Source organism: Podarcis bocagei (assembly GCF_964188305.1).
Source record: "Podarcis bocagei genome assembly, chromosome: 5".
NCBI lineage: Eukaryota > Metazoa > Chordata > Lepidosauria > Squamata > Lacertidae > Podarcis > Podarcis bocagei.
This window is the reverse complement of record NC_138129.1, coordinates 69,132,072-69,159,886: the sequence shown is the minus strand read 5'-3', so window position 1 is coordinate 69,159,886 and position 27,815 is coordinate 69,132,072. Positions and strand designations below refer to the sequence as shown.

General features: G+C 43.2%; 1 protein-coding gene and 1 long non-coding RNA gene across 4 annotated transcripts in view; one reads left to right on the top strand and one right to left on the bottom strand.

Moving 5' to 3' along the window:
- The window catches only part of LOC308586827, a 27,299-nt gene extending 6,166 nt beyond the window's left edge, over nucleotides 1-21,133 (top strand). The window contains exons 2-3 of the long non-coding RNA XR_014008074.1: nucleotides 13,434-13,503; nucleotides 19,924-21,133. This is a non-coding gene — a long non-coding RNA (uncharacterized lncRNA). The remainder of the gene's footprint in view (nucleotides 1-13,433; nucleotides 13,504-19,923) is intronic.
- DNAJB4 (DnaJ heat shock protein family (Hsp40) member B4) lies at nucleotides 1,140-27,815 on the bottom strand. 3 transcript variants are annotated; one of them, XM_081193862.1, is made up of 5 exons: nucleotides 27,663-27,811; nucleotides 26,934-27,027; nucleotides 17,481-17,757; nucleotides 14,383-14,957; nucleotides 1,140-3,511 (listed from the first exon to the last, which is right to left on the bottom strand). In XM_081193862.1, the coding sequence occupies exons 3-5, from the start codon at nucleotides 17,689-17,691 to the stop codon at nucleotides 3,278-3,280; spliced, it is 1,020 nt and encodes a 339-aa protein (XP_081049988.1). In that variant the 5' UTR covers nucleotides 17,692-17,757; nucleotides 26,934-27,027; nucleotides 27,663-27,811; the 3' UTR covers nucleotides 1,140-3,277. The 3 variants fall into 3 exon arrangements, with proteins under 3 accessions (XP_081049988.1, XP_081049987.1, XP_081049989.1); XM_081193861.1 differs by lacking the exon at nucleotides 26,934-27,027 and having other exon boundaries at nucleotides 27,663-27,815; XM_081193863.1 differs by lacking the exons at nucleotides 26,934-27,027; nucleotides 27,663-27,811 and adding an exon at nucleotides 21,344-22,920.

Genomic DNA, 27,815 nt, shown 5'->3' with positions numbered 1-27,815 from the left:
TATTAGAGGCACTGTTTTACAGTGGTTCGGATCCCATTTTCAAAGCTGGTTTCAGATAATAGCATTAGGTTATTCTTCCAGGCCCCTGGCAGTTGTACTACAGGCAGTGCTATTTTTCTATAAAAAGAGGTGCCGGAGCTTACCTTGTTCTCTTAGAATAGCAGTGACACCCACCTGAGAGCCCTGGACCAGTGCCTGGACTCTACTGAGGTGGCTGAAGACCAACCAACTGACCCTGAATCCTGGCAAAATGGAGGTTCTGTGAGTAAACGGTTTCTGGGTCTAGATAATTAGGCGATTGCCTGTTTTTGATGGGGTTGTACTTCCCCTGAAGGAGGTTTATAGTCTGGGGGTGTTTCTGGATCCATCTTGGATGCTTAGACCTAGGTGGCCTTGTGGCTGGGGGTACCTTTCACCAGCTTTGGCTAGTAAGACAGCTCCTGCTGTTCCTGGACTGCAGTAGCCTGACCACCATGGTCTGTGTGCTGGTAATCTCCTGGCATGATTACTGCAATGTGCTTGATGTGGGGCTGCCCTTGAGGTTAGCCCAGAAGGTTCAGCTGTTGCAAAAGGTGGCAGATTAGCTGCACGTTGGGGCAAGGTACTGCTAAAACGTTACTCCACTGTTGAAAGAATTGTAGCAGCTGCCAATTAAGCTCTGGTCTAAGTACAAGGTGCTGGGTTTTGCTGTATAAAGCCCTACACAGCTCGGGACTAGGGTACCTGAAAGGCCATCTCACCCCTTGTACACACAGTCAGTCACTGTGCTTAGCAGGTGAGGGCCTCCTGCAGATACCATCAAACAGGAGCTCTGTTCCACACAATAGGAATTGGGCCTTTATCATTGTGGCATCTACCCTTCTGAATTCCATCCCTTTAAGTATTAACCAGATGTCATCCTTGTTGGGTTTTGGCACATAAGAAACACATTCCTTTTTCAAAAAGTCATTTAAGTTGATTTCCTTCCCAGTCTGCATCTATATTGGAATTGTTTTTAAGATTATTTATCCCTTGTTGTCTCCTACCTTGGGAAGCAAGAGCAGGATATAAATTCAATAAAGTCATAGATAAATAATAATTACATGCATTTGCTCTCACGCACCCAACTCAGTTGAAATTACAAAAATAGAAAACACAAGTTAGAAACAATATATTTAATTACAAAACATATAAATGCAATACAGATCATAAATGATATGTAAATGCATAAGGATGAAGCAGCCATTTTCTACTTTCTCACTTTTAGTGTCATGAGTGCTAGTGTCACGAGTGCAAGTTCTGGATCCTCCTACTTTCAGAATGCACATATTTCTTCATATCCCATGTATAAAATCTTATTAAATGTTGCCAATTCATTCAAATGGGTAGTTTCTAGAATGGTTCCCCCCCCCCATTATAACTATTCTGCATTATAGATGGCTACTGCTTAGAGAATGGGTGTCATAATTAATTTTCTACATAAAAGCATACAAAATTGTTAATTACCCTGTTGGTTAACAGTGCAGATACCTAGCACATTTGTACATACATAAAATCATTTATTTTCTTTAAAGAATATGACTTTCCGATGCTAACATATTGCAGCAAGTTTAGAGACAAATGCTAAAAGGATGTTTACTTGTTAATTTTTGCCATCCAAGGGTACCAGCCCTATAGATTCTTTTTCTTTTCTTTTAGAAAACTATAATTGAGGGCATTTTCTTCCCTTCGTTTAGATAATTCAGAACGAGCTTACAACTTCTTAAGTGGGACCGAGTACTACTAATTTACTGACCACAGAAGTTTCAAGGGGCTTAAACTGTGAAAGACTGTGAAGTTAGTGTGCTTGAAATAGGCCCATTCCCTTGACATTTGTTCAGATAACCCTTCTATATAGACTCGCTATCTCAGCAGGCAGGTTCCACAATTTGGACATATGTTTTAATGGACATTAAAGCAACTGCTGTCACATTTTTTCCATATGGAAATCTGGTAAATCAGCTGTGAGCTTGTTGACTGGAATGGTTGCTTGAGCTGGGTTTGGTGGGAAAGCATGTAGCCTAAAGTGCCAGAATGTTGGGGGGTCTTGAGGCCTTTTTACAGGTTAACAAGATTTACCTAGGTTGCTGCGCCTTTTAGAAGAAAGCAGGCCTTTACTTGTGGCAGGGAACATCCCACCTTCGGATCATATTTGGATTACCTTGCTCTGTGTTGTATGCTTTTGTCCCTGCGAAGCCAATGATTTTATTGATATGTACAGAACTGGCTGGTTTAGCACAGTTTGTTTGATCTGACATAATTGCCCAAATATACTTGTTCTCACTAATGTTTCCTTTTATCAAATAAATATACCTTCTTTCGGAATTGTGTGTGTGTGTGCGCGAGCCTTATTTAGGTAATGCCTTGGTACTAAATCCAATACTTGACTGCTTAGTTCCCTACCAGGTACTGTGTTTTTAGAATAAGGTCAGACAGCAGAGGGTATTGCTTTGACCCTTGTTCCCTTGGAATCTTAGGAACGTCAGGTGAAGTCTGGGAGTCTCTTGGCTTGGGCTGGATAGGAGCGGAGGCTGCGTAAATGTAGGGTAGGGGTTAGACCCTGAATATTTGGCAACTACTGAGTCACCCACTGTGTGTTCTGGTTTGGAGCATGTTCATGACATGGTACATATATGTATGACTGTGGAATGGCACATATAATTTTCTGTTAGGCAAGCATCTGTAGAATACTGAGGAAAGGAATCCAAAAACAATGCAGAAAAAAAACTTACCCTTCAGGCTCATGAACATTTCAAGTGAGATTTCCTGCCTTCTGCTGTGTGCAATGTAAACATAGCGAATTGGCATATACACAACATAAATATTGCAAACGTTACATAGAATCATACTATGAATTCCGATTTCTGATCCTGCAATATAATAATCTCACATAGATGATAAAGAAATATCTGAAATAAAGTGCTTTAAAACGCAAGCACTTCATGATTCTGTGCATATGAGATATGCACAGAAGTGCCCCCCTCACACACACAAAAATACATCTTACTTATAAGCAAATACTGGATAAAACTTTTTGAAAAGGAAAATCCAATACACAGCAAATGGTTTTAGCTTCATACTTGATTGCAAGTGTTTTGTACTTTTGCCTCCTATTCTCATGCAGCACTGCATAACTCTCTCCCCAATCCACACACAAAAAAGTTAAGTTCCACAGTTATAGATTGCACTTTTACAGCATAAACCTCAACTCTTCAATTTTCAGTGTCCTTTTGGAACAAGTTCAAAAAAGTATGTTGTTTTATGAAACAGGAAGATTTCTCCTGAGTACTTCTTTTGATGCCGGAGCTATACTGTCTGGAAAGGTTACTTCAAATTCTATAATCAAGTCACCTCGTTGGTCGGGATTTTTGGGAAATGGCAAGCCATATCCTATAATTCTTCTTCTCATTCCAGGTTTTACAACTTCATTTACTGTCATAGGTATGGTTCGACCTTCTATTGTTGGTACATTGATTGAGGTGCCACACAAGGCCTAAAAAATAAGTTTTAAAAGCCAAATCAGAAGCAGCAGGACATTTTTTTTTGTAAAGCACTTAAAGAAAGATAAGTATCTATGAAATATAACTTAGAAATACAGTTACAGTATCCTATACTGTTGCTCTATGTTGGGTGTATTGGTAATGCTAGAAACACTATAAGTAAACGTATTTTCAAGTAAAGCCTAGGGTGTAATTTTCAGAAGCAGAGATTGAATCTTATACAAATAATTCCTGTGTAGCCCAAATTCTTACAGCACAATCCTAGGTATGCATTTCAAAACTAAGACTCTCCTCCCTGAAAGAGAGGGGAGGGGTTGTGGTCGGGAGCCTGAGCCCCGCCTAGCAGGGGGCGTAGCCCCCTGCCTTCAGCTCACCTGGCTGGCGCTCACGCCCCCTCGGAGGGCCACCCAACCAGGTGCCACTGAGGGGGCGTGTTCAGCAGCTTTTGCTGCAGCGACAGCCTTTCCCCGGCCTCATTCTCCGTCGTCGCCTCTTCGGGAAGTCATCAGCTAGGAGTCATCTCAGTTATCACAGGGAAGAGCCATGAGGTTTGGAGTCGGGGGAGGGGTCTGTGTGTGTGGAGGCTGCCTGGTTCCTGGCTTGCCTTTTAACTTTAAAAACCCAGGCAGCCAGGTTTGCCTTGCTGTGTCTTCTTTTCCGGGTAAAAACCTACATTTAACCTTCTATTTCCCCCCCCCTCCTGGTGCCTGATTTGTTTGTGCAGCCTGAGTGCGAATTAACCTTTCTTAAGCTGCAGCTTGTTCCCTTGCCCAGCACATGCCCCCAGCGAGGTCTGAGTGTGAGTGTGGCTCCGTCTTTCTTTCTTCCTCGTATCCTCGCTTTCCTTACCCTGCCTCTGCCTTGGTGGCAGTGCGTTTTTATTTAATTTTTGGCCAGGGTGCTTGTACGTTTTCCCCTCTATTGCCCTTACCTGTCCAATTGCATGGCTGGTCTGGGTGACTGAGTGGGTTTGCCTTACATTTTAATTTGTTGGCCAGTGTGCTGGCGCGTTTTCCCTCTCCATTGTCCTTGAGAGCCTGGATAGCTCAGTTGGTTAGAGCATGGCACTGACAATGCCTAGGTTGCAAGTTCGATCCCTGTTTGGGACAGCTGAATATTTCTGCATTGCTTGGGTTGGACTAGATGATCCTCAGGGTTCCCTTTCCTCTTCCTCTCTAATTTTAAGTTGTGTGTGTGTGTGTGCGTGCTTGCAGCGTGTGTTTGTGCTTGCTGTTTATTGTGCCTGCCGTTTATTTATTTATTACTCTTCTAGTGTGGGTTTAATTTACCCTGCCATCCCTTCCATTGGTAGCACTTGAAGCGGGAGCCCCCTGTAAAATTTTAAAGGCTGCCGGGGCTTGGAATAGACTGTGCGCTTAAACCTCACCCGTCTTGGTTTCTCTAAGCCACCCCCCCTTCGCTTGATGTTTGGGGGAAGAAATAGGGCAGGGCTTGGGGTAGACAACTCAGGGTTTCTGATCAGGGAACCATTCCTCAGCACTCCATGTCTATACGTTTAAAACCTTTGAGGGTGGGCCTTTGCCTGGTTCTTGTCATTGGCTTCACTTGCCAGTACAGGCTCCCTAAAGAAAACCACTTTTACACAACAACAACAACAACAACAAAAGTTTTCGGCTTATAGTACCTTACTGAAAAGTCCAGGTTAACCCACGGTTTATATTTCCATTTCTTTTTGGCTCACTGTAAAGGACAGCTATTTTCCTTTTCTTCAAAAACTTCCTTGCCCAGCATGTTCATTTTACTCCCCCCACCCCTCACCCCTCCCAACTCCCCCCCACGCTTTCCTCCTCCCTCCACCCATCCTCCCTCCCTCCCCCCCACCCTTTCAGGAGATACATCGGGGTCTTGGGAGTTCCCTTTGCTTCTTGCCAGAGTCATCACAGCTGCCAGACAGGTTTTTCAACTCTCTGCTCTCTCAGCAGCTCTAGTTGCATTGTCAGTTTAACTATCCAGCAGTTTGACCAATTTCAGTCTTTTGTCTGTTTAAGTACCCTTATTTCAATCAACTGGTATTGAGCCGACCTTGTGGGCAAAGATTTATTTTTCTTTGTTTGGCAAAGTTTCCTTTGTTTCAAAGAAGTTTCCCCAGCAGTGGGATATTAAGAGCAACCCCACCCCTCCTTTTCTGAGGGCCGCTGGTGTGGGCCTGGAATCTTATTGATTTCCTTTTCTCTTAATTTGGCTGCAGCTTCTGAGCATCTCCTTGTAAGCAGTTATTTTCAATTCTGTTTGATTACTTGGCAATGCTTTGTGCCTAGATTTGCCTATCATTTAAAAGGGGCAACTCTTATCATAGGCAACTATCTTCTAATTCTGGCTGACTGGAGTTGGGGTTGCTCTGTGTATGGTATTGTTCCTTGGAGCCAGGTGCTAATATGTAGTTGAGCGCTGCTGCAGTGCAGTTAAGTGACGTATAGCTTGTTCATTTTGTCAGCAGTTACGCAGAGCAACTGATAATAGTAATTCCTACTCATAGCTATAAATCCATTGGCTATTAATTGAGATACTATCGATTAATAATTAATCCCTCAACAGTGCTCTGAACTTTATTGATGCACAATAATTGTATACTAGCATTTAATTACAGTTAAGTTATTAATCGAGTGATGATATTAATACTAATTAAAAAATAACAACAATAATAAAATAAAGTAATAAAATAAAATAAATTCAAAATATAAATAATTAATAATTAATAATAACAATAAATAAATAATTATAATTATAAATAATAAATAAAATAATAATAATATTAAAATATAATAAATGAATAAAAAATTAAATATAATAATAATAATAATAATAATAATAATAAGTGACAAAATAAATAGTAGGCACATTTTTCTAGTGCACAGAGCAGGCACGGGTGCAGTACCAGCACACACTGCAGTTGTCAACCGTCATAATAATAAACCCAAACCCATTTCGCAGTTCCTTAATGCCTTCAGATCATTCATTGTTGACTATGAATAGCGCTTTCTCTTAGCTATTCTTTAGTTCAATTTGCCTTGCGTTTCTTACTTCCTTGTTTTGCAAACCAGTGGCCAGCCTTTAAACTACCCAGGTGCAGGCCCAAGCCCTCAGACAGGAACGGCGGCTGTGCAAACTAGGTCTCAGGCTTGCTCGCCGACTTTGAGAACTGCACCAGGGCGCCTGCATGGAGACTGCCGGCCCGTATCAATAACCCGGTTGCTTCCAGTTCTTCTAGTTCTTTGCAGAATAAGCAGCCCAGGGTCCAGCTTCCAGAATCAGGCACCTCATCAGCCAGTGATGATGAGTCAGAATGGCTTATGCCCTTTCTGGGGAGGCCGCCGCTATTAGCATCTGGCAGTTAGCCCGTATGTCGAGAAGAAGCCATCAGAGGTGTATCGCACTGGAAAGCTGGGCCTTAGAAAGGATTTAAAACGTAAGGTGTGCTGGTAATTCAATAAAGGGCAATGCCAAAGGCAGTCTTGTAAGTACCCGCATTAGTGTGAGAGATGTGTGGGGGCTCACCCAGCCACAGCGTGTTACAAAGGGAAGCGGCCCTTTTGGGGAGGTCAGGGCTTCCACCACTCTAGTTCCAGACGAGCCCCCACAGCAGGGAACCATCGATAAAGTCCTTCTGGGTCTAGCATTTTCTTCAATTCAGCTTTCTCCTCTCCTCAACCTCTTGTCTATCCATCCGGACGGAAGTGCAGCATCCTATCTTTGGAAGGGTTTCTCAGAGGGTTGCAGAATCCCAGTAGTGGCTCCTTAACCGCGAAGGACTCTCCTAATCAGAAGTCAGTAAGGGGAAGGACGCTCGCCTCACCCAACGGGCGGCTACAAAATGTATCATTCCATAACACCTCATACAGGAATTATTTATTTATTTATTTATTTATTTATTTATTTTCCTGGGTAACCTGCCTTTTTCTCCCAGATCAACTACAAGAGCAAGACCACAGCTTTAACAAAATGACAGCCCAATCAGGAAGACACATGGGAGCAATGATACTGCTTTGAAGTGTTCCAGATCCATTTCCTGTTCTCCCAATTAGCAGGGCAGCTGTGGGCAAAATTGCAAAGAAGTACAATAATGATTTAGTCCTTAGTCCTATAATCTAGTAAGCCTTTAAGCCCAACAGGCGAAATCACATAATTTCAATGCTTTAACTATATTAGGGAACATGTATAGTTAGTAAACAAATTGCTAGTTTGGTGAGAAATAACACTTCACTGAAGTGGATAACGCTTTGGCCAAGAGCTCACCTTTGGCAATCTTCTAGAACATGTTGCATATGTAGCAGTTTTTTCTAGCTTGAGTGAAACTCAAACCTGACATTTACAGTACCAGATAGAAGTGTTCTGGAATGTCCTGGCTGTGTCTGTAGTACAACAGTTTTGGGAAATCTGTAGGAGAGCATCCCTCCAATCTCTTGTCATACTAACAACCGTGTTATCAGCTAACAATCAAAAGTGCTAAAATTTTAGCTACATTGGCAACAGGATGTTGGATAGAAGCAACTGGTTTTCTGAAGCTAAAACTTACAATTTTGTTCTAGGAGTTACTTGATCACAATATAGAACTATTTGTTTATTCATTATGAGTTTTACACATGATGAAAACATATACTCAAGCAGATATTCTATAATCACTGTACTATACTATGATACAGTGCATAATGGACATCCACATTCAACTAGTCTGTGTGTCAGCCCCCTTCAGATTCAGCACAGAGAGCACCAAGTGACTCAGAAACAAATCAGAAGTTTAAAAGTCATGATACAAAATGAGGCTTGGGGCCTATGTGCATATCTAACCTTAAAAATAAAATAAAATAACAAAAACAAACAAACAAACCGCACCACAGGGTAAGACTCCCAAAATCAGTTAAGACAGACCTTGAGATCTGGATCACGTTTCTGCAACGCTTCAATGTAGTCTCCTTATGGCAGGAAATCCTCAACCTGTCCTCAAATTGCCAGGCTCACTGATGCCGCTGGGTCCTTGGGCTTCAGCTTATTCTTTAGGGGACGCTGGTGATTAAGGGAGTATTAGCGTCTGTCGCACCCTCCACCCTCAGGTCTTACAAGAAGGCCTGGTGCGATTTCTTGGGCTTCAGGTTTGGATCTTCGGGGCTTTCTGCTAGCGCACCTCCCACCACCAATGACGTTTTTGCAATACCTTTCACACCTTGATGACCTAGGGCGCGCACCTAAAACATTAAAAATACATGTAGCCGCCATTAGCTTCTTTGCTACGGTCACGTTCTCCGATCCATGCAGTGACTTCCTGGCCTTCCTAGAGAATTACAATGGGGTATCTCTATGGCAGGACGTTTTAAATCTGTCCTCAGACTTCCAGGTACAATCGGACGCGGCCGGATCCATAGGCTTCGGCCTGTACTTCAAGGGGCGTTGGTGTGCTCAGCGTTGGCCGACGGCTTGGTTAGGCCAGGCCATCACACAGGATCTCACCTTTCTTGAGTTCTTTCCTATAGTGGTGGCCGTTCACATTTGGACGGAGGAGTTCCGGGACCACCGTGTGTGCTTCAGGACCGACAACCTGGCGGTGGTGAACATTCTTGCCAGGCAGTCATCTCGGTCTGAGAGGGTTTCCTCCCTTTTGCGGGCCTTCGTCCTCCGTTGCATTGAGTACAATATAATATTTTCAGCCAAATTTGTACCTGGAGCCAATAATGATATAGCCGATGCCTTGTCTCGATTCCAGATTCCTCGCTTCCGGTCGCTTGCACCTGGAGCACAACGGTTGCCCGAACCCTTTCCGGAGTACCTGTGGAACGTTGGAGACGCGAAGTGATACAGGGAGTATTAGCGGCCGTAGCACCTTCTACGCTCAGGTCATACAAGAAGGCCTGGAGTGATGTCATGGGTTTCAGGTTTAGGTTATCCGGGCTCTCATATAATGTGCCTCCCACCACAGACGACGTTTTACAGTATCTTTCGCATCTCGACGACTTGGGACGTGCCCCAAAAACTTTAAAGATTCATGTAGCAGCTATCAGTTTCTTTTCAAAAGCTACATTTGCTCATGACCCGTGTAGCGACTTCATGATACGTAGGGCTATCGAGGGTTGGAGCAGGTTACAGCCTCCCAGGGACGAAGGCCGTAAGCCGATTTCCTACGGGTTGTTGTCCCAAATTCGCAAAAAACTCAGGTTGATTTGCTGGTCCAGGTTCGAAGCACGCCTTTTTTCTGCGGCATATTCTATCGCCTTTTTCGGCGCACTAAGGGTTGGGGAGGTTGTGTTTGAAGTTAGTGCATGGGGTTCAAACCGCGGACTCCAGTGCGAGGATGTGCAGCTGTCTAGCTCTTCTGTGTCAGTGCTCATACGACAGTCCAAGACCGATCAGGCTGGCAAGGGTGTCCTGGTCAAACTCTCAGCGTCAACACAGCAGGGCCCATGTCCGGTAAAGGACACTAGGCGGTATCTCGACCTTAGGCCACCTGGCCCAGGTCCGTTTTTTGATTCATGAGGATGGGTCGCCCATGTCGAGATACCAATTCACCAGGGTGCTGCGCAAGGCGATTGAGGCCTGTGGGCTATCTGCCCAGGAGTACGCTGCTCACTCTTTTAGGATTGGTGCCGCAACCACGGCTGCACACTTAGGGCTACCGGCGGATAGGATCAAAGAAATGGGCCGTTGGAGATCAAATGCTTATAAGTCTTACATTCGCTAGTACGCCTCCAGTCGCTGGGCCCCACTCACCTGCCGTCTTTCTGTCTTTACTCCTAGTGTTGCTCAGAAGAAATGTGTGGATCTGCGGCCACAGTATTGTTCATTGGGCCCGCGTACGTGCAGCAAGTTGCGGCCTGGCACCTAACCTTGGCCTCCCAAATGAGTTTCCTGGTTTGCGAGAAGAGGCATGCGATGGGAGGAGCTGATGCCCTTGCTCCGGGAGAAAGTAGCCAATTGTGGCCCTCCCGACGCCATCAGAATGACCTAACCAGCAGAAAGAGTGTGGACTTATTGGGGAGCATTAAAAGAGACTTGAATACTTTGGCAGCCTTGTGCCCCAGAACGATGGTGTTCTGGTCCTCCTTCCTGAAAAGACTCGAGTGGCGCGGAGCGCAAAATTGTTTGGCCATTGAAAGAACCAGGAAACTCGTAAATCGGGCGGTAGCCCGTTGGGTGCGCTTTATGTCTGGCCGTGTCATCCGGCATGAAAAGACTCGAGTGGCGCGGAGCGCAAAATTGTTTGGCCTTTGAAAGAACCAGGAAACTCGTAAATCGGGCGGTAGCCCGTTGGGTGCGCTTTATGTCTGGCCGTGTCATCCGGCATGATCGTATTCGTATTAGCGACCAAGCGCTATACCGGAATGATGGTGTCCACTTATCGGACTTGGGGAGCGACATTTGGCTAGCTAGTGTCAGCAAAAGCATCTGGGATTGGTTGCAGCAGTGAGGGTATTGGCGGCGAGCCTTTGGCTCGGGTGGCGGTTAGGCATTGGAATAATGTGTTGTGGTGTGTCGAAGTGCTAGGTGTGGCCATCGCCTATGCCTTCAATTTTTTAGGGGTATTCCGTTAAAGGAATCTGGGGGTCGTGTATCCGTCCGATGCCTGCTTGGCGGGAGGCCTTGGCACGACCCTCGGTGACAACAGGGGTGAGCCTAGAGTCGGATCAGCATCGACAGGCTCCACCTACTGGTTGAATAACCCATCGTCCAATGCCTAAGCCAATACCTTTTCCATTGCTGTAACCAATAAAGTTGTGGCCTTTTCTTGCCCATTAACCATATATCACGTGTCCTTGTGTCTTTATTTCACCACACGGGGGTCGGGTCCTCGAACCACAAAGACTCTCCTCCCTGAAAGAGAGGGGAGGGGTTGTGGTCGGGAGCCTGAGCCCCGCCTAGCAGGGGGCGTAGCCCCCTGCCTTCAGCTCACCTGGCTGGCGCTCACGCCCCCTCGGAGGGCCACCCAACCAGGTGCCACTGAGGGGGCGTGTTCAGCAGCTTTTGCTGCAGCGACAGCCTTTCCCCGGCCTCATTCTCCGTCGTCGCCTCTTCGGGAAGTCACCCACCCTCCACTCCCTATTAGTCAGGGCTTAGGTTTTTTGGCCTTGCTATGGACCTTAGGTTGGTCGCCCCGGTTGCTTGGGGGGCCTGGTAGGAGTTTTTCCACTTGGCACTAGGCTATTTGGTTTTTTCGCCTACCTCGTAGCAATCGTCACAACTTTTTGCGGTATTGGTGGGTAGGTTAGGCATTGGAATAATGTGTTGTGGTGTGTCGAAGTGCTAGGTGTGGCCATCGCCTATGCCTTCAATTTTTTAGGGGTATTCCGTTAAAGGAATCTGGGGGTCGTGTATCCGTCCGATGCCTGCTTGGCGGGAGGCCTTGGCACGACCCTCGGTGACAACAGGGGTGAGCCTAGAGTCGGATCAGCATCGACAGGCTCCACCTACTGGTTGAATAACCCATCGTCCAATGCCTAAGCCAATACCTTTTCCATTGCTGTAACCAATAAAGTTGTGGCCTTTTCTTGCCCATTAACCATATATCACGTGTCCTTGTGTCTTTATTTCACCACACGGGGGTCGGGTCCTCGAACCACAATAAATGGTTTTGCAAATGGAAAACAATAAGCAAACATAGCTGAACAGTTCTCACTACGTAGAGCAGAAGTGGCTAACCTGTGACCACTCCCATATGACCAATGACATTGCTGGCTCAGGCTTATGGGAGTTGGCATCCAACAACATCTGGAGGGTTACAGGCTCTCCATCCCTGCTTTACATGGAGCTTCTTGTGCATATAAGCACTACCAGAAGTGGTTGGCAGGGCAGTGACCGGTGGAGCTGCTTTGCTGACCTAGTTTCCCAATGTCATGCATTGCTGCCCAATACCAAGAGGGAGAGGGGCAAGGCAATGGGGACCTCTGTGTAGTGCAAAGGCATTAGATTGGCTGCACCCATACCAAACTCCCTGCTGCTTTGCCACTCCTCCTCTTGCTAACCAGCAGTGACTTCATGGTGTTGGCAAGTCAGGTTAGCAATGCAGCCCCACTGGTCACTACTGCACACCATCCATCTTCTCCTTGAGGTAGGAACCATCTAAGCCAGATGTAGGTAACATGATACCCTTCAGATAATACTGTCTACAACTTGCTTCATTTGTTATCAGTGGTTACGGTGGATGGGGTGGGTGGGAGTTTTAGTTCCAAATACAGAGGGCATCATGTTGCCTATCCCTGATCTATTCATGCAAAGCATAAGTGCACTGCACTCGTTTTGCAACCCATGGACAAAAATGAAGGAGTCCTACATGCACGGAATTCAGTGTTTATGTAAGAATCCCAGTAAACCACTGTCAGCCAACCTATTAGGAATGCCAGACTCTCTAACTAATTGTACTTGAAACAAAATGAAAAAAGCCTGGCCTAAGCTGTATTCAAAATAAAATTAGCAAAATATTAGTTGCTTAGATTCACTATAGAGAGGTATTTACACAGTATCTGTAATATTATAAGGCATAGCTCATAGTGCTATTTAGTTTAGTTTAGTTTGTTCTATTTCATTTTGCTTGTTTAGTTCTAACTGCAACATAATGTACATATACATCCATTTAACACCCATTTATATAAAAGCATTGGTTTAAAATTAAACCTGTGCCATCTCAGCTAAGTTTACTGTTGCTTACATTGGCCAAGTGTTGGTTTGCATAACTGCACCATTTTGTATCCATCTACTCAATTGCTACAAAATTAGAAGCAAAGCAGATCTTGTTGTCCACACAGCACTGATTTCTCTGTTTTAAAAATCTGCAACTTTATTAGAGTGTAGGTGGGTGCTTCCCCCACCCCCCAGAGGCATTCTGGTGGGAGTTTTGCTCATGAGTCTGTTTTGGGTTTCTGCATTTGTGTTCCAATAACCTTTTAGACCAACACATTTTCTATCATGCTGCAGATCGATGCCACATCCTCATACTGCAAAGAGCCACTGAATAGAATCAGAAAACATCCCAGCCAGTTAAAAGGTACATGACTAACTTTTGTTGCAGGCAGAGAGTTGTGCCCAATACTAGTCCTACTCAGAGTAGATCCATTGAAGTAAATGAACCTGAGTTAGCCAGATCCATTAACTTCAGTGGGTCTACTCCAAGTTGGACTAGCATTGGATTCAACCCAGAATAGAATAGAAAATGGTAATGAGGGGAAAGCAAGAGATGGCACAAGCAGCAACCAGAATTATGAAGTACAGTGTTAGCTTTGGATATTTTATCCCACACTCTGTTATGACATGCTAAAGTCAAAGAATAGCAGTCATCCTTCTTCCAAACAGTGCTGAACTATTCAACACAGTGGGTGGAATCCAGTGTTACACCATGGTGGAAGTGCCATCAATGCAAGCAACTGCAGCTTGCCAGATGGAACTATCCCCCTCTCCTCCTCCCTGGGTGCTGCTCTGGGAGTTCTCCCAACACTCCCCCGGAGTTGATTTTGGGGCATGCTGGTTGGAGGGGACACTGGGGTGAGGAGAGGGGAAAGCCCCATTGTGCAAGTGGAAGTTCTTCTGCAGGGCTTGCGCTGACAGGACTCGTTAGGTGAATCACGCCCATTATCTGGGTGTCTACATATTTATCAAACAACATCATCTATGGCAGGCTTCCTCAAACTCGGCCCTCCAGATGTTATGAGACTGTAATTCCCATCATCCCTGACCACTGGTCCTACTAGCTAGGGATCATGGGAGTTGTAGGCCAAAAATATCTGGCGGGCCGAGTTTTAGGAAGCCTGATCTATGGGCTATTATCATGTTCAACTCAGCTTTGACTGTAAAACAATGTGAACAAGTTTGAAGCACAGATGGCATGAAGTTTTAACAATACCATTCCAAAGCATAACAAGGTACTTACCTCTCGTAAGGTGATCTTGACAGGATAGACAATATTTGAACCATCCCTCTTGAAGTGAGGATGTATTTTATCTTTAATAACAAACACAATATCAGCTGGTATGGTGCTAGGTGTTTCATCGCCTTCTTTGGGGAATGTAATTTTGGTGCCCTCTTTCCATCCTCTCTTGATATCAATAGTGAGGATTTTATCCTCCGTTCTGACACTTCTACCATCTGGGTTGAGCCGTTTTCGGGAAATTCTCATTCTTTTTGTGCATCCATGGTAAATCTCTTCCAGTGATACCTTGAGTTCATGAACAATAGGGGGATCTTGCTTACGACGGGGTTGGCTACCAACAGTGTTTCTTTCCCTTGGGAATCCATTCATATTGAAAGAAGTAAAGGAACCAAATGGATCTCCATCCACTTCCATTTCTTCAGTGTCTCTGCCACCAGGCATCCTTCTTCCAAAGAAGATCTCAAAAGGATTCGCACCACCAAAAAATGCTGCAAATGTGGCATGTGGGTCTCCATGAAAGGAGTACCGGAAAGTACCACCTTGCCCATCTGGCCCTCCAGCTCCTCCTTTCAGTCCTACAAAAGGGTACAAATAAGTTTAACAATGCCAACCTTAAACACAGGGAACCAGGCAGAGGGCCTTCTCTGTAGTGGCACCCACCCTGTGGAATACCCTCCCATCAGTTGTCAAGGAGATGAGTAAGTACATAACCCTTATAAGATATTGAAAGGCAGCCCTGTATAGGCAAGCCTTTTAATGTGTAATGTTTTCTTATGTTTTTATACATGTTGGAAGCTGCCCAGAGTAGCTGGGGCAACCCAGTTGGATAGGTGGGGTACAAATAATAAAATTATTATTATTATACTGGTTTAGAAATGCACACAATATCCAACTATAATCATGTACTGTATACACTTAATGATGGGACTTCCTTTAGAGTTTTCAGTAGGGCCTGCTTTGAGGAAGCAACCATTGGATTGGGCCACACATCAAATATAACACAGCCCAATCTTACATGCATTTATTTGGAAGCCCAGCTGAGTTTAATTGGACCTACTTCTAAATTTTGAATAGACTACAGCCCAAGAAATTATAAAATGCTAAAGTACTGCAAGCTACGCAAAGTGATATTTATAAAGAGATCTTATGAAGTTATGCTTTCACACTCATGCTGACAGTTACCTCAGCTATTTCAAGCCTGCCATTTCTTCCAACGTTATGGCACCCACCTACACTCTGTGATTAATTACACCTACGCAGCCATCCTAAATTTAAACAGTTTCTTAGCTTTCTAGTCTATCTTCAAAACACCTAAGCAGACTCTGCATGAGAAGGCTGTGGGCCATAACTCTATAGTCTTTGGTTCTAAATATCATCTGCTGCTTGGTAGAGAGTGTGTGTGTGTGTGTGTGTGTGTGTGTGTGTGTGTATGTATGTGAGAGAGAGAGAGAGAGAGAGAGAGAGAGAGAGAGAGAGAAAATAGAAAAGAACATGAATGTTTGCAAGTTGGGGATGTAGTACCCAAAGTTAGGAGAGAAATTATGCTGTCATGGATTTTAATCAAATTTACATTAGGATGGGATTCAGAAATGCAAGAATACAAATCTCTAGAAAGGTTTTATAACTCTACTTTCAAAAATCTTATTTGCGTTGACTTAGAACCATGAAAACAAAAATCAAGTCTTTTCTCCAAGCTGAGAAAATATTCAGTAAATAAAAATAGGTTGCTAAAATGGCTTTTCAGGCTAAACCTAGTCTCTTAGCTATGATGAGCATGATGATCATATACAGATGTAGTACTAATGCCAAGCGGGCTGACAAACCATACCATGTGCTTAGCGGAATGACACTTCCTAGAATAGATAATGGATAGGTTTTGCTGAAAGGACACCGGGTCCCATGGCTATAAAAAGGGGCTCTGGACCCACAGTCTGCCCATGTCCTGGGCACCAGTAAAGCTGCTGCATTCACCAAGATTTAAAGCTTATTAAATATCTAATGTGTTACACAGAAATATTAGGCATGATTTTATGTTTGGTGACAGCTGCTTCTATTCCTTTCATTTTAATTTCTCACAGGACGAGTAGAAAATCCATGCTGATATTGGCTGGGAAAGAAGCAGACACACACACACTGGTATAATTAGGAAAAGGAGGTAGGTTAGGAATGAAAAGGGGACTAAAGAACATGTGAATGCCTAAAGAATGCTGATCCTTGACTAAGAATAAGGAACCCATTTGTTTCAAGGCCTCACAGAAGTCCAATGACTACAAGAGAAACAGTGATCCTGGAGCTGCAGTATTAAAACTTCAAGTAGAACCAGCATTTATAGAAAGGTGTAGATTTGTGATGAATTCAAACTTCTCAGAGCAATCATCATCAAGAGCTCATCAATTAAGTGTTCACATGTTTTCAATAGACCATCATAAAGTGAAAAGTCTTGTTTCATTGAGGGAGTATGTTATTGTAATGAAGCCAGCTTAGGTCAGCATTTGAACAAGATTTTGAACCATAAAGGTAGCAACCCAGTTCCAAAAGTTCTAAGAATCCATCTAAACTAAATTATTTTAACATAATAGTTTTAAGCTAAACACACTGCTTCTGGGCCTCATTCCCTTGGCACTTTAGCACTGTTTACAATTAAGCTGAAAACTTGTCCTAGTATTTCATGACATCAGACAAATTCTTTCCTTTCCAGGCAAGATGCCAATATTGGCTGGAGTCTGGACACCTGGACCCTGGCTGAGAAGGGCCATTTTTAATAAAAGCTTATTTTAATAAAACTATACCCGTACATTTTATGCTACCTTGGAAGAGTGAGACAAACTCAGCACACTATTGCAAAGTTTTTGTAACATAAATTAAACAGTATCTACTAACATGTTTGACAGATGAATCAAATAGATTCACCTAGAAAATAACCTAAATTAGAACATTCCATAGATGTATTAGACTCTCAAGCAAGTCTTGAATCCTCAAACTATGTTACTACATCTAATTGCTCAAACCTGCTTCTTAAAAACTGCCTCACTGCATCTGACATTTAAAAAAAAGCTTTCTATTTTAAGCTAAAACTACTGTACATAAAATTCTTTTACCTTCTTCTCCATACTGATCATAAATTTCTCTTTTTTGGGGATCACTCAGCACCTCATAAGCTTCTGCAATCTCTTTGAATTTTTCTTCTGCATGGGGAGATTTGTTCTTATCTGGATGCCATTTAAGGGCTTGTTTTCTGTAAGCTTTCTTTATGTCTTCATCAGATGCTCCCTTTTCGATCCCAAGAACGGAATAATAATCCTTTCCCATACTGAACCTTCACAAAGTTTATTTCCTTCTATATAACAGCGTCCAGTTTCTCAGCTTGCGATGTTGCTGGAAAAGCGTTAACAGAAGTCACAAGAGCAGCAGTTTTAGTAAGCAGCGGGCAGACTGCTTATTACATTCTCCCCTTCTTGCTCGTTTCATACAGATAAATATACACAGTGATAGAGACACTGCCACCCAGAGCCCTCCCAATTATACTACGTGTCTGTGCTCTTTCTAGAACAGCAAATGCTGTAAGACGTCACTTCCCAAGCTAACTACAGCCAAAACTCTGCAGTGTTCCCTTTCTGCAGTTAACTGTTCAATGTCCTTCTCCCTCTGAATCTGAATGAATTGCTGATAGGGGAGGAAAAACCTTAACCCCCACTTTCCTTTTGTACATGGACGTGTATTTCAGACACTGGTCAAATTTTGTACAATGTGATAAAGTAATAAGTGTGAAAAATGAAACTGTTAGATAAAAACAACAACAACAACGCCCTGATTTCTTAGTTGTGAGGAATTGGTTAACAGGATAGAGATGGCATGCAATTAACAAGAAAAATTATGGGAAAGTAAAGATCTTATAAAACACAGGCCATGTCTCCTGCTCCCAGTACATTGGTTTTGATTTCTTCACATTCAGCCTATAAAAGCAAAATGCAAGTGCTTCTCTAGCAGCAACACAACTGAATGATTGATTGCCTCGCAGCACCAGTCACTTTCCATGCTACCCTCTAGGCACGAGTGACAGATACAAAATAGATTACGCCTTTGCGTGAATTTGCTTTCCTCATGGAATGTCAAATGTTGGGAAAAAAGCCTAGCATAGAGTAGGGTACAAAAAGCAACCTGTCAGTTTTTTGCAGTCATTTTAGTTGCAGGTGGCACCAATATATAGGTGGACAGTACAATCAGGTAGCTGAAACAGCAGAAGCAACAAGAGCCAATTTCAATTGTTTCAGGGAAAATATAAAAGTAAATAGGGGCTAATAGTTGCTTACAAAAGACCATGACTTAAATTATGTATTATAGTTTCACTCTTCTTTTTCCCAGAGAGCCAGTTCACATGCCTGTTAAGGGAGAACCCAACCACATATTCTCTATCCAGGCTTTTTTGACTGCCTAACCCAAGCAGTTAAAATCATCCGTTTGTTACATTGATTTCACACTGGAGTGAAATTCAAGCATTCTAGTTTATGTTTGTTTGCTTATTCCAGTAAGCGGTGGATTCTGATACCTTTAAAACCAGCCTGTATTCTCAGACATGGTGAATAGCACAGTACAATCAATCATTTTCCAAGTCTCGGGGTAGGAGAGCCTTGGAACATCCATGAAGGCATTATCTTTTTGCCTTTAAATTTCTCATAATAGAACTGCCATTGACATCAAAACTAGAATTTCTTTCTACCAATGTTCGGAATTCTAAGAGAGAGTTTGGAACCTGCCCTCAACAGCTGCTCCATGCCAAGAGATGGTTTGCTCATTCAGTCCTGATTACAAAGGGCCTGGGGGGTGTCCTTGGGGGAATTTATCCCTCCCTTTGCCCATCTCCCTTGCAGCTCTCTTATAATTTGGAGAAATGCATGTAAGGTATGCAACAAAGAGATGCAGTGTAGAGTGATCCTGTTCAGCACTCCCCATTGCATTTCTCTTCCCTCCCAGTTTTCTTCCACACACCCCAACAGACAGTCAGCATTCCATTCCTGATAAATTCTACTGAAGTGCAACAGCTGAAATTATATGAAGTTTCTCATATACAGCTGTCTAGATAAGGGAATGGATGGATGTTTGAGGCGGGTGGGGAAGAATGAGGATGGGAGAAAGCCTGCCAAGAGACATTGGGAGGAAGTAGAATAGGCTACCACCAGCAAAATTACACTTGTGTTGCAGCATTTTCTATAGCCTTCAGGAGCAACTCAAGATAGTTTTCCTCTGAATTGTTTAGTTCTCATACCTCGTAGATTGCCTACTCCACATCATCCTACTAAAGCCAACTGATTTTTTGGTTAGCTACCTTGAAACTTTTGTCTGAAAGATGGCCTAGAAACCTTTTACCAAAAATAAAGCAGGCATGCCAACAATGACACTTGTGTCCTCTGTGTGTCAGATATGAATGGAAAGGGCATAGATGTGCGCACAGAAACCTTTGCCTTGCTCTGGAACACAGCATACTCTAGTAGTGAATTTGGACACACAAGCAATCCAAATAACACATTCCTCTTCTTTCACTAGTATCGCTTCTCACTACACCAGAAGGTTCTTCATGGAAATAAACAGGGAGCAATTCTCATTACGTGTTGGTGAGTACTTATCCTCCTACCAACTCTAAAATATTTCATGAGCCATTTCACAATTCTGCTTGACTTAGTCCACAGAGATGTGAGTGAAGCAAAACAAAAAGCAGTGATGCCACTGTAAGTCGAGCATATGTGGGAAAGGGGGTTGGCATGAAACTGTGTGTGACTTATTAAATGACATTTTGGCTTTCTTTTTCTTTTATAGATTCAAGTCCCGGTGTCAAACCAGTTTACCAATAGAAAACAGACATATTCATCAAAAACATTTTTGCAGTTAAAATTAGTAATGTGTATATTTCTTTTTTTACATGCGAGGTGGTATTTGTGCTGCTGTTTCTGACACGTTATATAACCATAAAATGAGATGAAAATACAGCTGGTCTTTTCTTCAGAAAGTGTATTTATAGCTTGTTTGAATAACATATTCCTGTTAAAAGGAAGGTAAGACCTAGGGCTTATTCTATTTTCTACAACATGGCTTCAAAATGATGTGATCTAGTCTATTAACCGAAACAGTTCAAGTAGTGTGACCAATAAAAGTAAATAACAGGTCAATCTAAATTTTAAAAAAAACAAATTTCTATTTGTAAAGCCTTCCCCCCCCCCCCACATGGAATTTGAGTTATCTATTGGTCTAGATCAGGCATGTCCAACAGGTAGATCACAATCTACTGGTAGATCACAGGGTGTTCCTGGTAGGTCCTGGTAGATATTTGGCCCCTCAGTGATCTCCCCCCCCCAAAAAAAAAATTGCAGTCTACTGGGAGTTGGACGTCCCTGGTCTAGATAGACATCTAGCCTTTAAAACCAAGGCTGGTGGTTTTACTGGAAGCAAGGTGAGGTGTATATAGTGAGGCATCATATAGCATACTGTAACTTGCTGTAAAGAATTGGTAGGAATAGCTTTTGTATGCAAAGAGAGAGGCAACAAGAACTTATTTTACAAAAAACTTATTATCTTACTTTGCCAACCTATGTAAATAAAAGTTAATGGGTGCTTCCCTCTGTTCTATCATCCTGCCCCATTCTTCTGCCTTCAACATATCCTAGTACAGTCTTCTTCCTATACACTTCTCTGCACAACCAGAGCAGGAAGGAGTTGGAATGAGCAGCTTCCACAGCACAAATGGTGGCTGTTGTTCATCCTACATTGGATTGGATTGGATTGGATTGGATCTTTATTACGGCCATTGGCCCGTCACACGACAGTTTCCCATACCAACATAATGTACTTGAAGATCCTACATACAGTCTGGCAATTTTAAGTTTATGGCAGAAACGGATACACATTGGACAGCTGTTTCAGGGGCTATGTTCTGTCCACCTAACTCTCGTAAAGGAAAACAGGACCTTACCTGACCACAATCCTTACACACAGCAATACGTGAAGTTTCCTCTGATCCTGATCTGCTCAATTTATTTTTGTGAGAAAGGAACTCAGGATATCATGTTCTGGAACTGAGCAGGGAATATTTTGTGTAAACATCCTCTCCTTGTCTTTCAGTTGCCAAGTAAAAGCTCTAGTTAGATTCTTTCACTGGCTTTGTTTTTGGCAAGACCAACATAGAAACCAACTTTTGTGATGGGCTTAATAGAGAGTAAAGACAGAAGAGCACTGAAGCTTATAGAAAAAGTGTCTGTTCTGCTGTTGCTCATGCTATTTGTGTACTGTACATCAGTGGAGAATTTTACTCAGACACTCAGTTCAATGTCACACAAAGGATATTGAACACTAAGCAGCTGAAAATTAACATGACACAACAACTGCATGGAATCCATGATCAGAGTGCAAGGGTTCTGTTCTGAAAGCAAAGAATTTTCTCTCATTTTCTCCAGGTTCCTGTTTGACATACTGTAAAATACTTCTCCTAAGAAAGTTTCCTCTTCCTGGCCTATCTTTTGCCAGGTACTTTTAAGGAAGCCAACCAACATTTTGAAACTACTTTAATATTATGAGAACAAGCCTCATCAGCCTTCAGGCTCCCACACTTTTCCTCCAGCTACCCATGTCATCTGAACACAGGCAAACCATAGTTATCCTAATTATGGTTTGTTGAAACAAGCCAGCTTCATATAGTAGTTTATGAAGCTGACTTGTTTCAACTAATCATAGTTAAGATTAACCAGTATCTAAGGGGCGGCGACACTAAACTGTGCTTTAATCTGGAATAAAAGCTGCAAAACTCCACCTTATAGCCATACTAAAAGTACTGAACCAGTTTAGCATTTCATCAAAATTCAGCCAATGCATGTCCAGCAATTAAAATATGTCATGGATAATGGGGTTGAGAAAAAGGTAAACATCCTCAAAAATATACCAGTGAATAATTAGAGCTCTTCTCGTTTACTTTCTAGAAGTACTTTAAAACATGACTTAGTGTCTATCCCACTATTTAATCCCAAGTAGAGCATAAGAAAATTATTCATATCAAAACTTTACCAAAAAAGGAACAGCACAAATTTCAGCTGTAGACATGCAATGTATTTCAGGGGGGTGGAGTGTGTTTCCAAGTATCCATGCCAGAGACTTACTCTCAAGGGCTTTTCTCCACCCACACATTGGAGTATGACTCACAGTGCTAAAGTTAAAGTTTACAGAAGACTTAGAAGTCCAATTCTCTTGCGCTGTGAAATCCAGTAAGAAAAGACTGGATTTGATTCCTTAAACCTAACCAGCAGGAAGATCCATGGCAGGTAATTGGGTGACAGAAGCGACAAATGTTTTGAACTAAAATTCCCAGATGATGTCACACATTAGGAGCTCTACAGAAAGAGAAAGCTGCATAGCTCTGAGCATAATTTGTCTATTCAGATCAGAAACAACTAAAGGTGGTTGCTTAAGTCTTTGAGTTTTAGTATTCCTGTGCCACTCCATATCTCACAAGAGGCCCTTCTTCGAACCTGTTACAAATAATATGGCATGTTACAAATAACAACCCAGAACTACCATATTCAGTATTTGTATTCATAACTCAAGAATGTGCTTTCCCTTGCAAACAGTTATCTTTGAGAATTCCTGGAGAACAGGCGAAGTCCCGGCAGACTGGAGGAGGGCAAATGTTGTCCCTATTTTCAAAAAGGGGGAAAGAGAGGACCCAAATAATTACCGCCCAGTCAGTCTGACATCAATACCAGGGAAGATTCTGGAGCAGATCATTAAGCAAACAGTCTGTGAGCACCTAGAAAGGAATGCTGTGATCACCAATAGTCAGCATGGATTTCTGAAAAATAAGTCATGTCAGACTAACCTGATCTCGTTTTTTGACAGAATTACAAGCCTGGTAGATGAAGGGAACGCAGTGGAAGTAGCCTACCTTGATTTCAGCAAGGCATTTGACAAGGTGCCCCATGATATTCTTGTAAAGAAGCTGGTAAAATGCGGTCTTGACTATGCTACCACTCAGTGGATTTGTAACTGGCTGACTGACCGAACCAAAAGGGTGCTCATCAATGGTTCCGATTCATCCTGGAGAAGAGTGACTAGTGGGGTGCCACAGGGTTCTGTCTTGGGCCCGGTCTTATTCAACATCTTTATCAACAACTTGGATGATGGACTCAAGGGCATCCTGATCAAATTTGCAGATGACACCAAACTGGGAGGGGTGGCTAACACCCCAGAGGACAGGATCACACTTCAAAACGACCTTGACAGATTAGAGAACTGGGCCAAAACAAACAAGATGAATTTTAACAGGGAGAAATGTAAAGTATTGCACTTGGGCAAAAAAAAATGAGAGGCACAAATACAAGATGGGGGACACCTGGCTTGAGAGCAGTACATGCGAAAAGGATCTAGGAGTCTTGGTTGACCACAAACTTGACATGAGCCAACAGTGTGACGCGGCAGCTAAAAAAGCCAATGCAATTCTGGGCTGCATCAATAGGAGTATAGCATCTAGATCAAGGGAAGTAATAGTGCCACTGTATTCTGCTCTGGTCAGACCTCACCTGGAGTACTGTGTCCAGTTCTGGGCACCACAATTCAAGAAGGACACTGACAAACTGGAACGTGTCCAGAGGAGGGCAACCAAAATGGTCAAAGGCCTGGAAACGATGCCTTATGAGGAACGGCTAAGGGAGCTGGGCATGTTTAGCCTGGAGAAGAGGAGGTTAAGGGGTGATATGATAGCCATGTTCAAATATATAAAAGGATGTCACATAGAGGAGGGAGAAAGGTTGTTTTCTGCTGCTCCAGAGAAGCGGACACGGAGCAATGGATCCAAACTACAAGAAAGAAGATTCCACCTAAACATTAGGAAGAACTTCCTGACAGTAAGAGCTGTTCGACAGTGGAATTTGCTGCCAAGGAGTGTGGTGGAGTCTCCTTCTTTGGAGGTCTTTAAGCAGAGGCTTGACAACCATATGTCAGGAGTTCTCTGATGGTGTTTCCTGCTTGGCAGGGGGTTGGACTCGATGGCCCTTGTGGTCTCTTCCAACTCTATGATTCTATGAAACAAGTAGTGAGGGGTGTTGCCTACCCCCATTCTACTTGGCAGCAGCTTATTAAATGAGCCATTTAGATGCAGTCAGCAAGAAGCCCTTTGCCCAAGGTACTGCAAGTTGTACCACACCTGACTGCAAATCCTCAAAAAGATTTACAAATTGTACAACTATATTGCTTCCCTCAAGATTTTACCTTGGCTAAATCTATTTACAAAAATAGAGAATGATTTAAGCACTGCCGATGATTCGCCTCAGAAACATCCGTTCAGCTACCACAAAATCCTGTCTAGATCCGACTATAAATAATTCAATGGTTGCTCTTTCCAAAAGGCTTTTCTTCTCATTCTTCCCCCCGAAAAAACCTCCTGTGGAATGCAGGAATATTAAACGAAGGCCTAGCATGGGTTATGTTGTTATAGGAGGGGAAAAGCCAAGCAGCTCTCCACTCCAAGAGTCTAGTCCCCTTTGTTGGGGGGCAAGAACACTTTCACGAAATAATGAACTTCATGTGATTACATACAGTTCATGAGTTAGTGCGCAATCTAGTGCTCCTCCTCTAAATTAAGCTGTAAAGCAGGATCAAGAACGTATGGAACTCTAGATGTTGCTGAATTACAACTCTCATCAGTTACTGTCAGCATGTTTATGCTTCAGGGGAAATTGCATGAAATGTAACCAACTTCTTATTGTGGATAAACGCTTGAAAGCTATTTTATTAGTACATTTTGAAAAACTGTGTTTTAAACTCTTTGGATGTTTTATATGAGCACCATCTGACTATGCCCACTAGAGGTCACTAAACAAATATTAATCTTTACAGATACTAGAAATCTTACCATCCCAAGGTTTTCAGTTTAGAAACATTATGGAAAATAAGTACTGTAGCTATTTTTGTTACATTAAACTCGCCCTTTGTCCAGTGTAGTTTCTTTGCCACTTGCTCTTTAGTCTTAATCATGTGTTGTAGGTATACAGCTGAGGTAGTGGTTGGCCCAGGGTCAATGTTATTTTCATATCAAGCAGCAATTTGAACCTAGGTCAATGACTATCTTACAAATTTCAATTTGTGGCGTACTCCTGATAATGAAACCATGATCATTCCTATTTCTTGCCCCCGCCGCAAGCTCACAGCTTCAAAATAGATGTTATGATGAGCAGTGGATTCCAGAAAAAACACATTATGAATTATTTTGAGGATGTCTGTCGCATTGAGCCTGTCTCCTCTGCTTGAAGGCAAAAAAAGCTGCACAATACCCCCATATCATTGTTTCCACCAATCACTATGTTCAAGGAATTAAGAGAGAATTGTGCAACTTACCGTATATCAAGGCTAAAGTGTCAACACTAAGTCCCTTAACTCGCTAAATCTTGCCTAGTGAACCCTACGTAAATCTTTTCAGACAGAAAGGAAAACAGTGTAACTGTATGTCTTACAAAAAATATAAATCTAACATGCAAGTTACCGCTTCTTCTATGGACCCTGCACTTTGGGATATATTTCTCCCTGCTTAACACATAATATAACCCAATCCTATATATACTTTTTTGGAAAGTTTTTGACGCCAATGGGATTTTGGTTTTCAAACTTTTCTATCCTGAAGAAGCACTTTCCACATAGCAGTATCTTTGGGACCCACAGTTGTCATCTATGAACCAGTGTCACACTTCCCTGCAGTCATACATTGCAAAGGAACATCAACAACAGCAGACAAGCTGTGTTTCAGCAAAGGTTGTGCACAATTACTGAACTTACTGAGGAATCATTACATTTCCAATCAACCTCAAGATTCTACAGAACAGTCTAAAAACACTACACTAAACTAGACATGCAAGTTTAAGATCACAGATTAAGATAAAGGATTGTCTCCAATTAAGTCATACTCAGAGTAGAGCCCTTGTAATCAACAGACTTTACTGAATTCACCAAATTTACTTCCAAGTATGAGCTCATCCACACATACCTTTTGCTCCATACTTTCTAGGCACAGGTCCACCTGCCACTTTACCCAGGAAAACCTGATCTTTACTGCCAAATTGGAGTAAATGGCAATATGGGTTTTCTGCAGATTGCTGTTTGATCTGATTTAGCAGCAAAGAGCAGGGAGTTTTGGAGTAAGCACTGGAGCAAAAAGAAAAGACCTAGAAAGCCTGGGCCTGTGCCTAGAAATGTGGAACAAAGGTAAGTGTGGTAAGAAATGTGGAACAAAGGTAAGTGTGGGACTTTACAGAGCAGCAGGAACCCTGTTGTACCTGCAGCCCTGCTACACACTTGGTAGCCAGGGTAGCGAGTCAGGCAGATTGCTGCACTGGCCTGGAGCTGCTCAAGCCAAAATTGGGCTTGCTGTTATGTGGCAGCGATAGGGTCAGCTTGTGTGGGCTTGGCACTGCTGAGATTCTGCCAGTGGCACTTCAATCCACCTGTACATTTGAAAGGCTGAAAGTGGAGTTTCACAGCATCACTGTGCAGGCAGAAACCAGGCCCAAAACATGTGTCCCCCCCACCCTCAGTCCAGCACAAAGGGGGGGGGGGAGCATGGATTCCAGTTGGATACAGCCCAAGGAGTTTGTCTGATCCAAAATGTCCAAGATGCTATAACTGTAATGCATTAGAAAGGATTAGATTAGATGGTGCATGGAAAATACACACCATATACTTAAAAGCACATCCCCACCTCTTACGAATCCTGGGAACTGCAGTTCACCCTCTTGCAGAGCTACGGTTTCTAGCACCCACAGGCTACTGTTCCCAGAATTTGGGGGTGGGAATCGGATGCAAGCCCCTTAGGGCATGTTATTACTTACAGACAGCATCTAGTCCCTGGAGTGTTTCTGAGGCCTATGCATCAGTACCAAAAACCCACGAGACATTTGCCCCTCCCCTCCCCGCCACATCCTAATTTAAGACATCACCGCCTGGAGGAAAAAAACACGTGTTTGTTTTTTGGGAACAGGGGGTGGAAAAGCTTTAATATAAACGTTATGGGCAGATACGAAATCAGCATTCATGGTTTTCTCCGGGACCTTACATGCTTGTTTCAGGGGCGTGCGCTTCTCTTTCGTTTTAACAACGTTTATCAAAACTTTAGCTGCGCTTCGCAGGCCCACCAATTTTGCTTGGGTTTGTCGCTATATATAAGGCGACCGCGGCCCGAGCCCGTTACTTTACGCGCCTTGCCCCCTGAGAGAGGCAGGCCCTCGTCGCGCTCACTCCACCCGCCCTGACAGACTCACTCGCAGGCCCAGAGGCTAAGGCCGCGACGACGGCGCTCCTCGAGAGACGCGACGACAGCTCCCTCAGAGCCGCCGCCTTCTCCCCTCCGCTATTGTCCGAACACGCCGGCTCTGGAGAAACGTCAAAACGCCCGGGGGAGGGGGTTTTAAAAA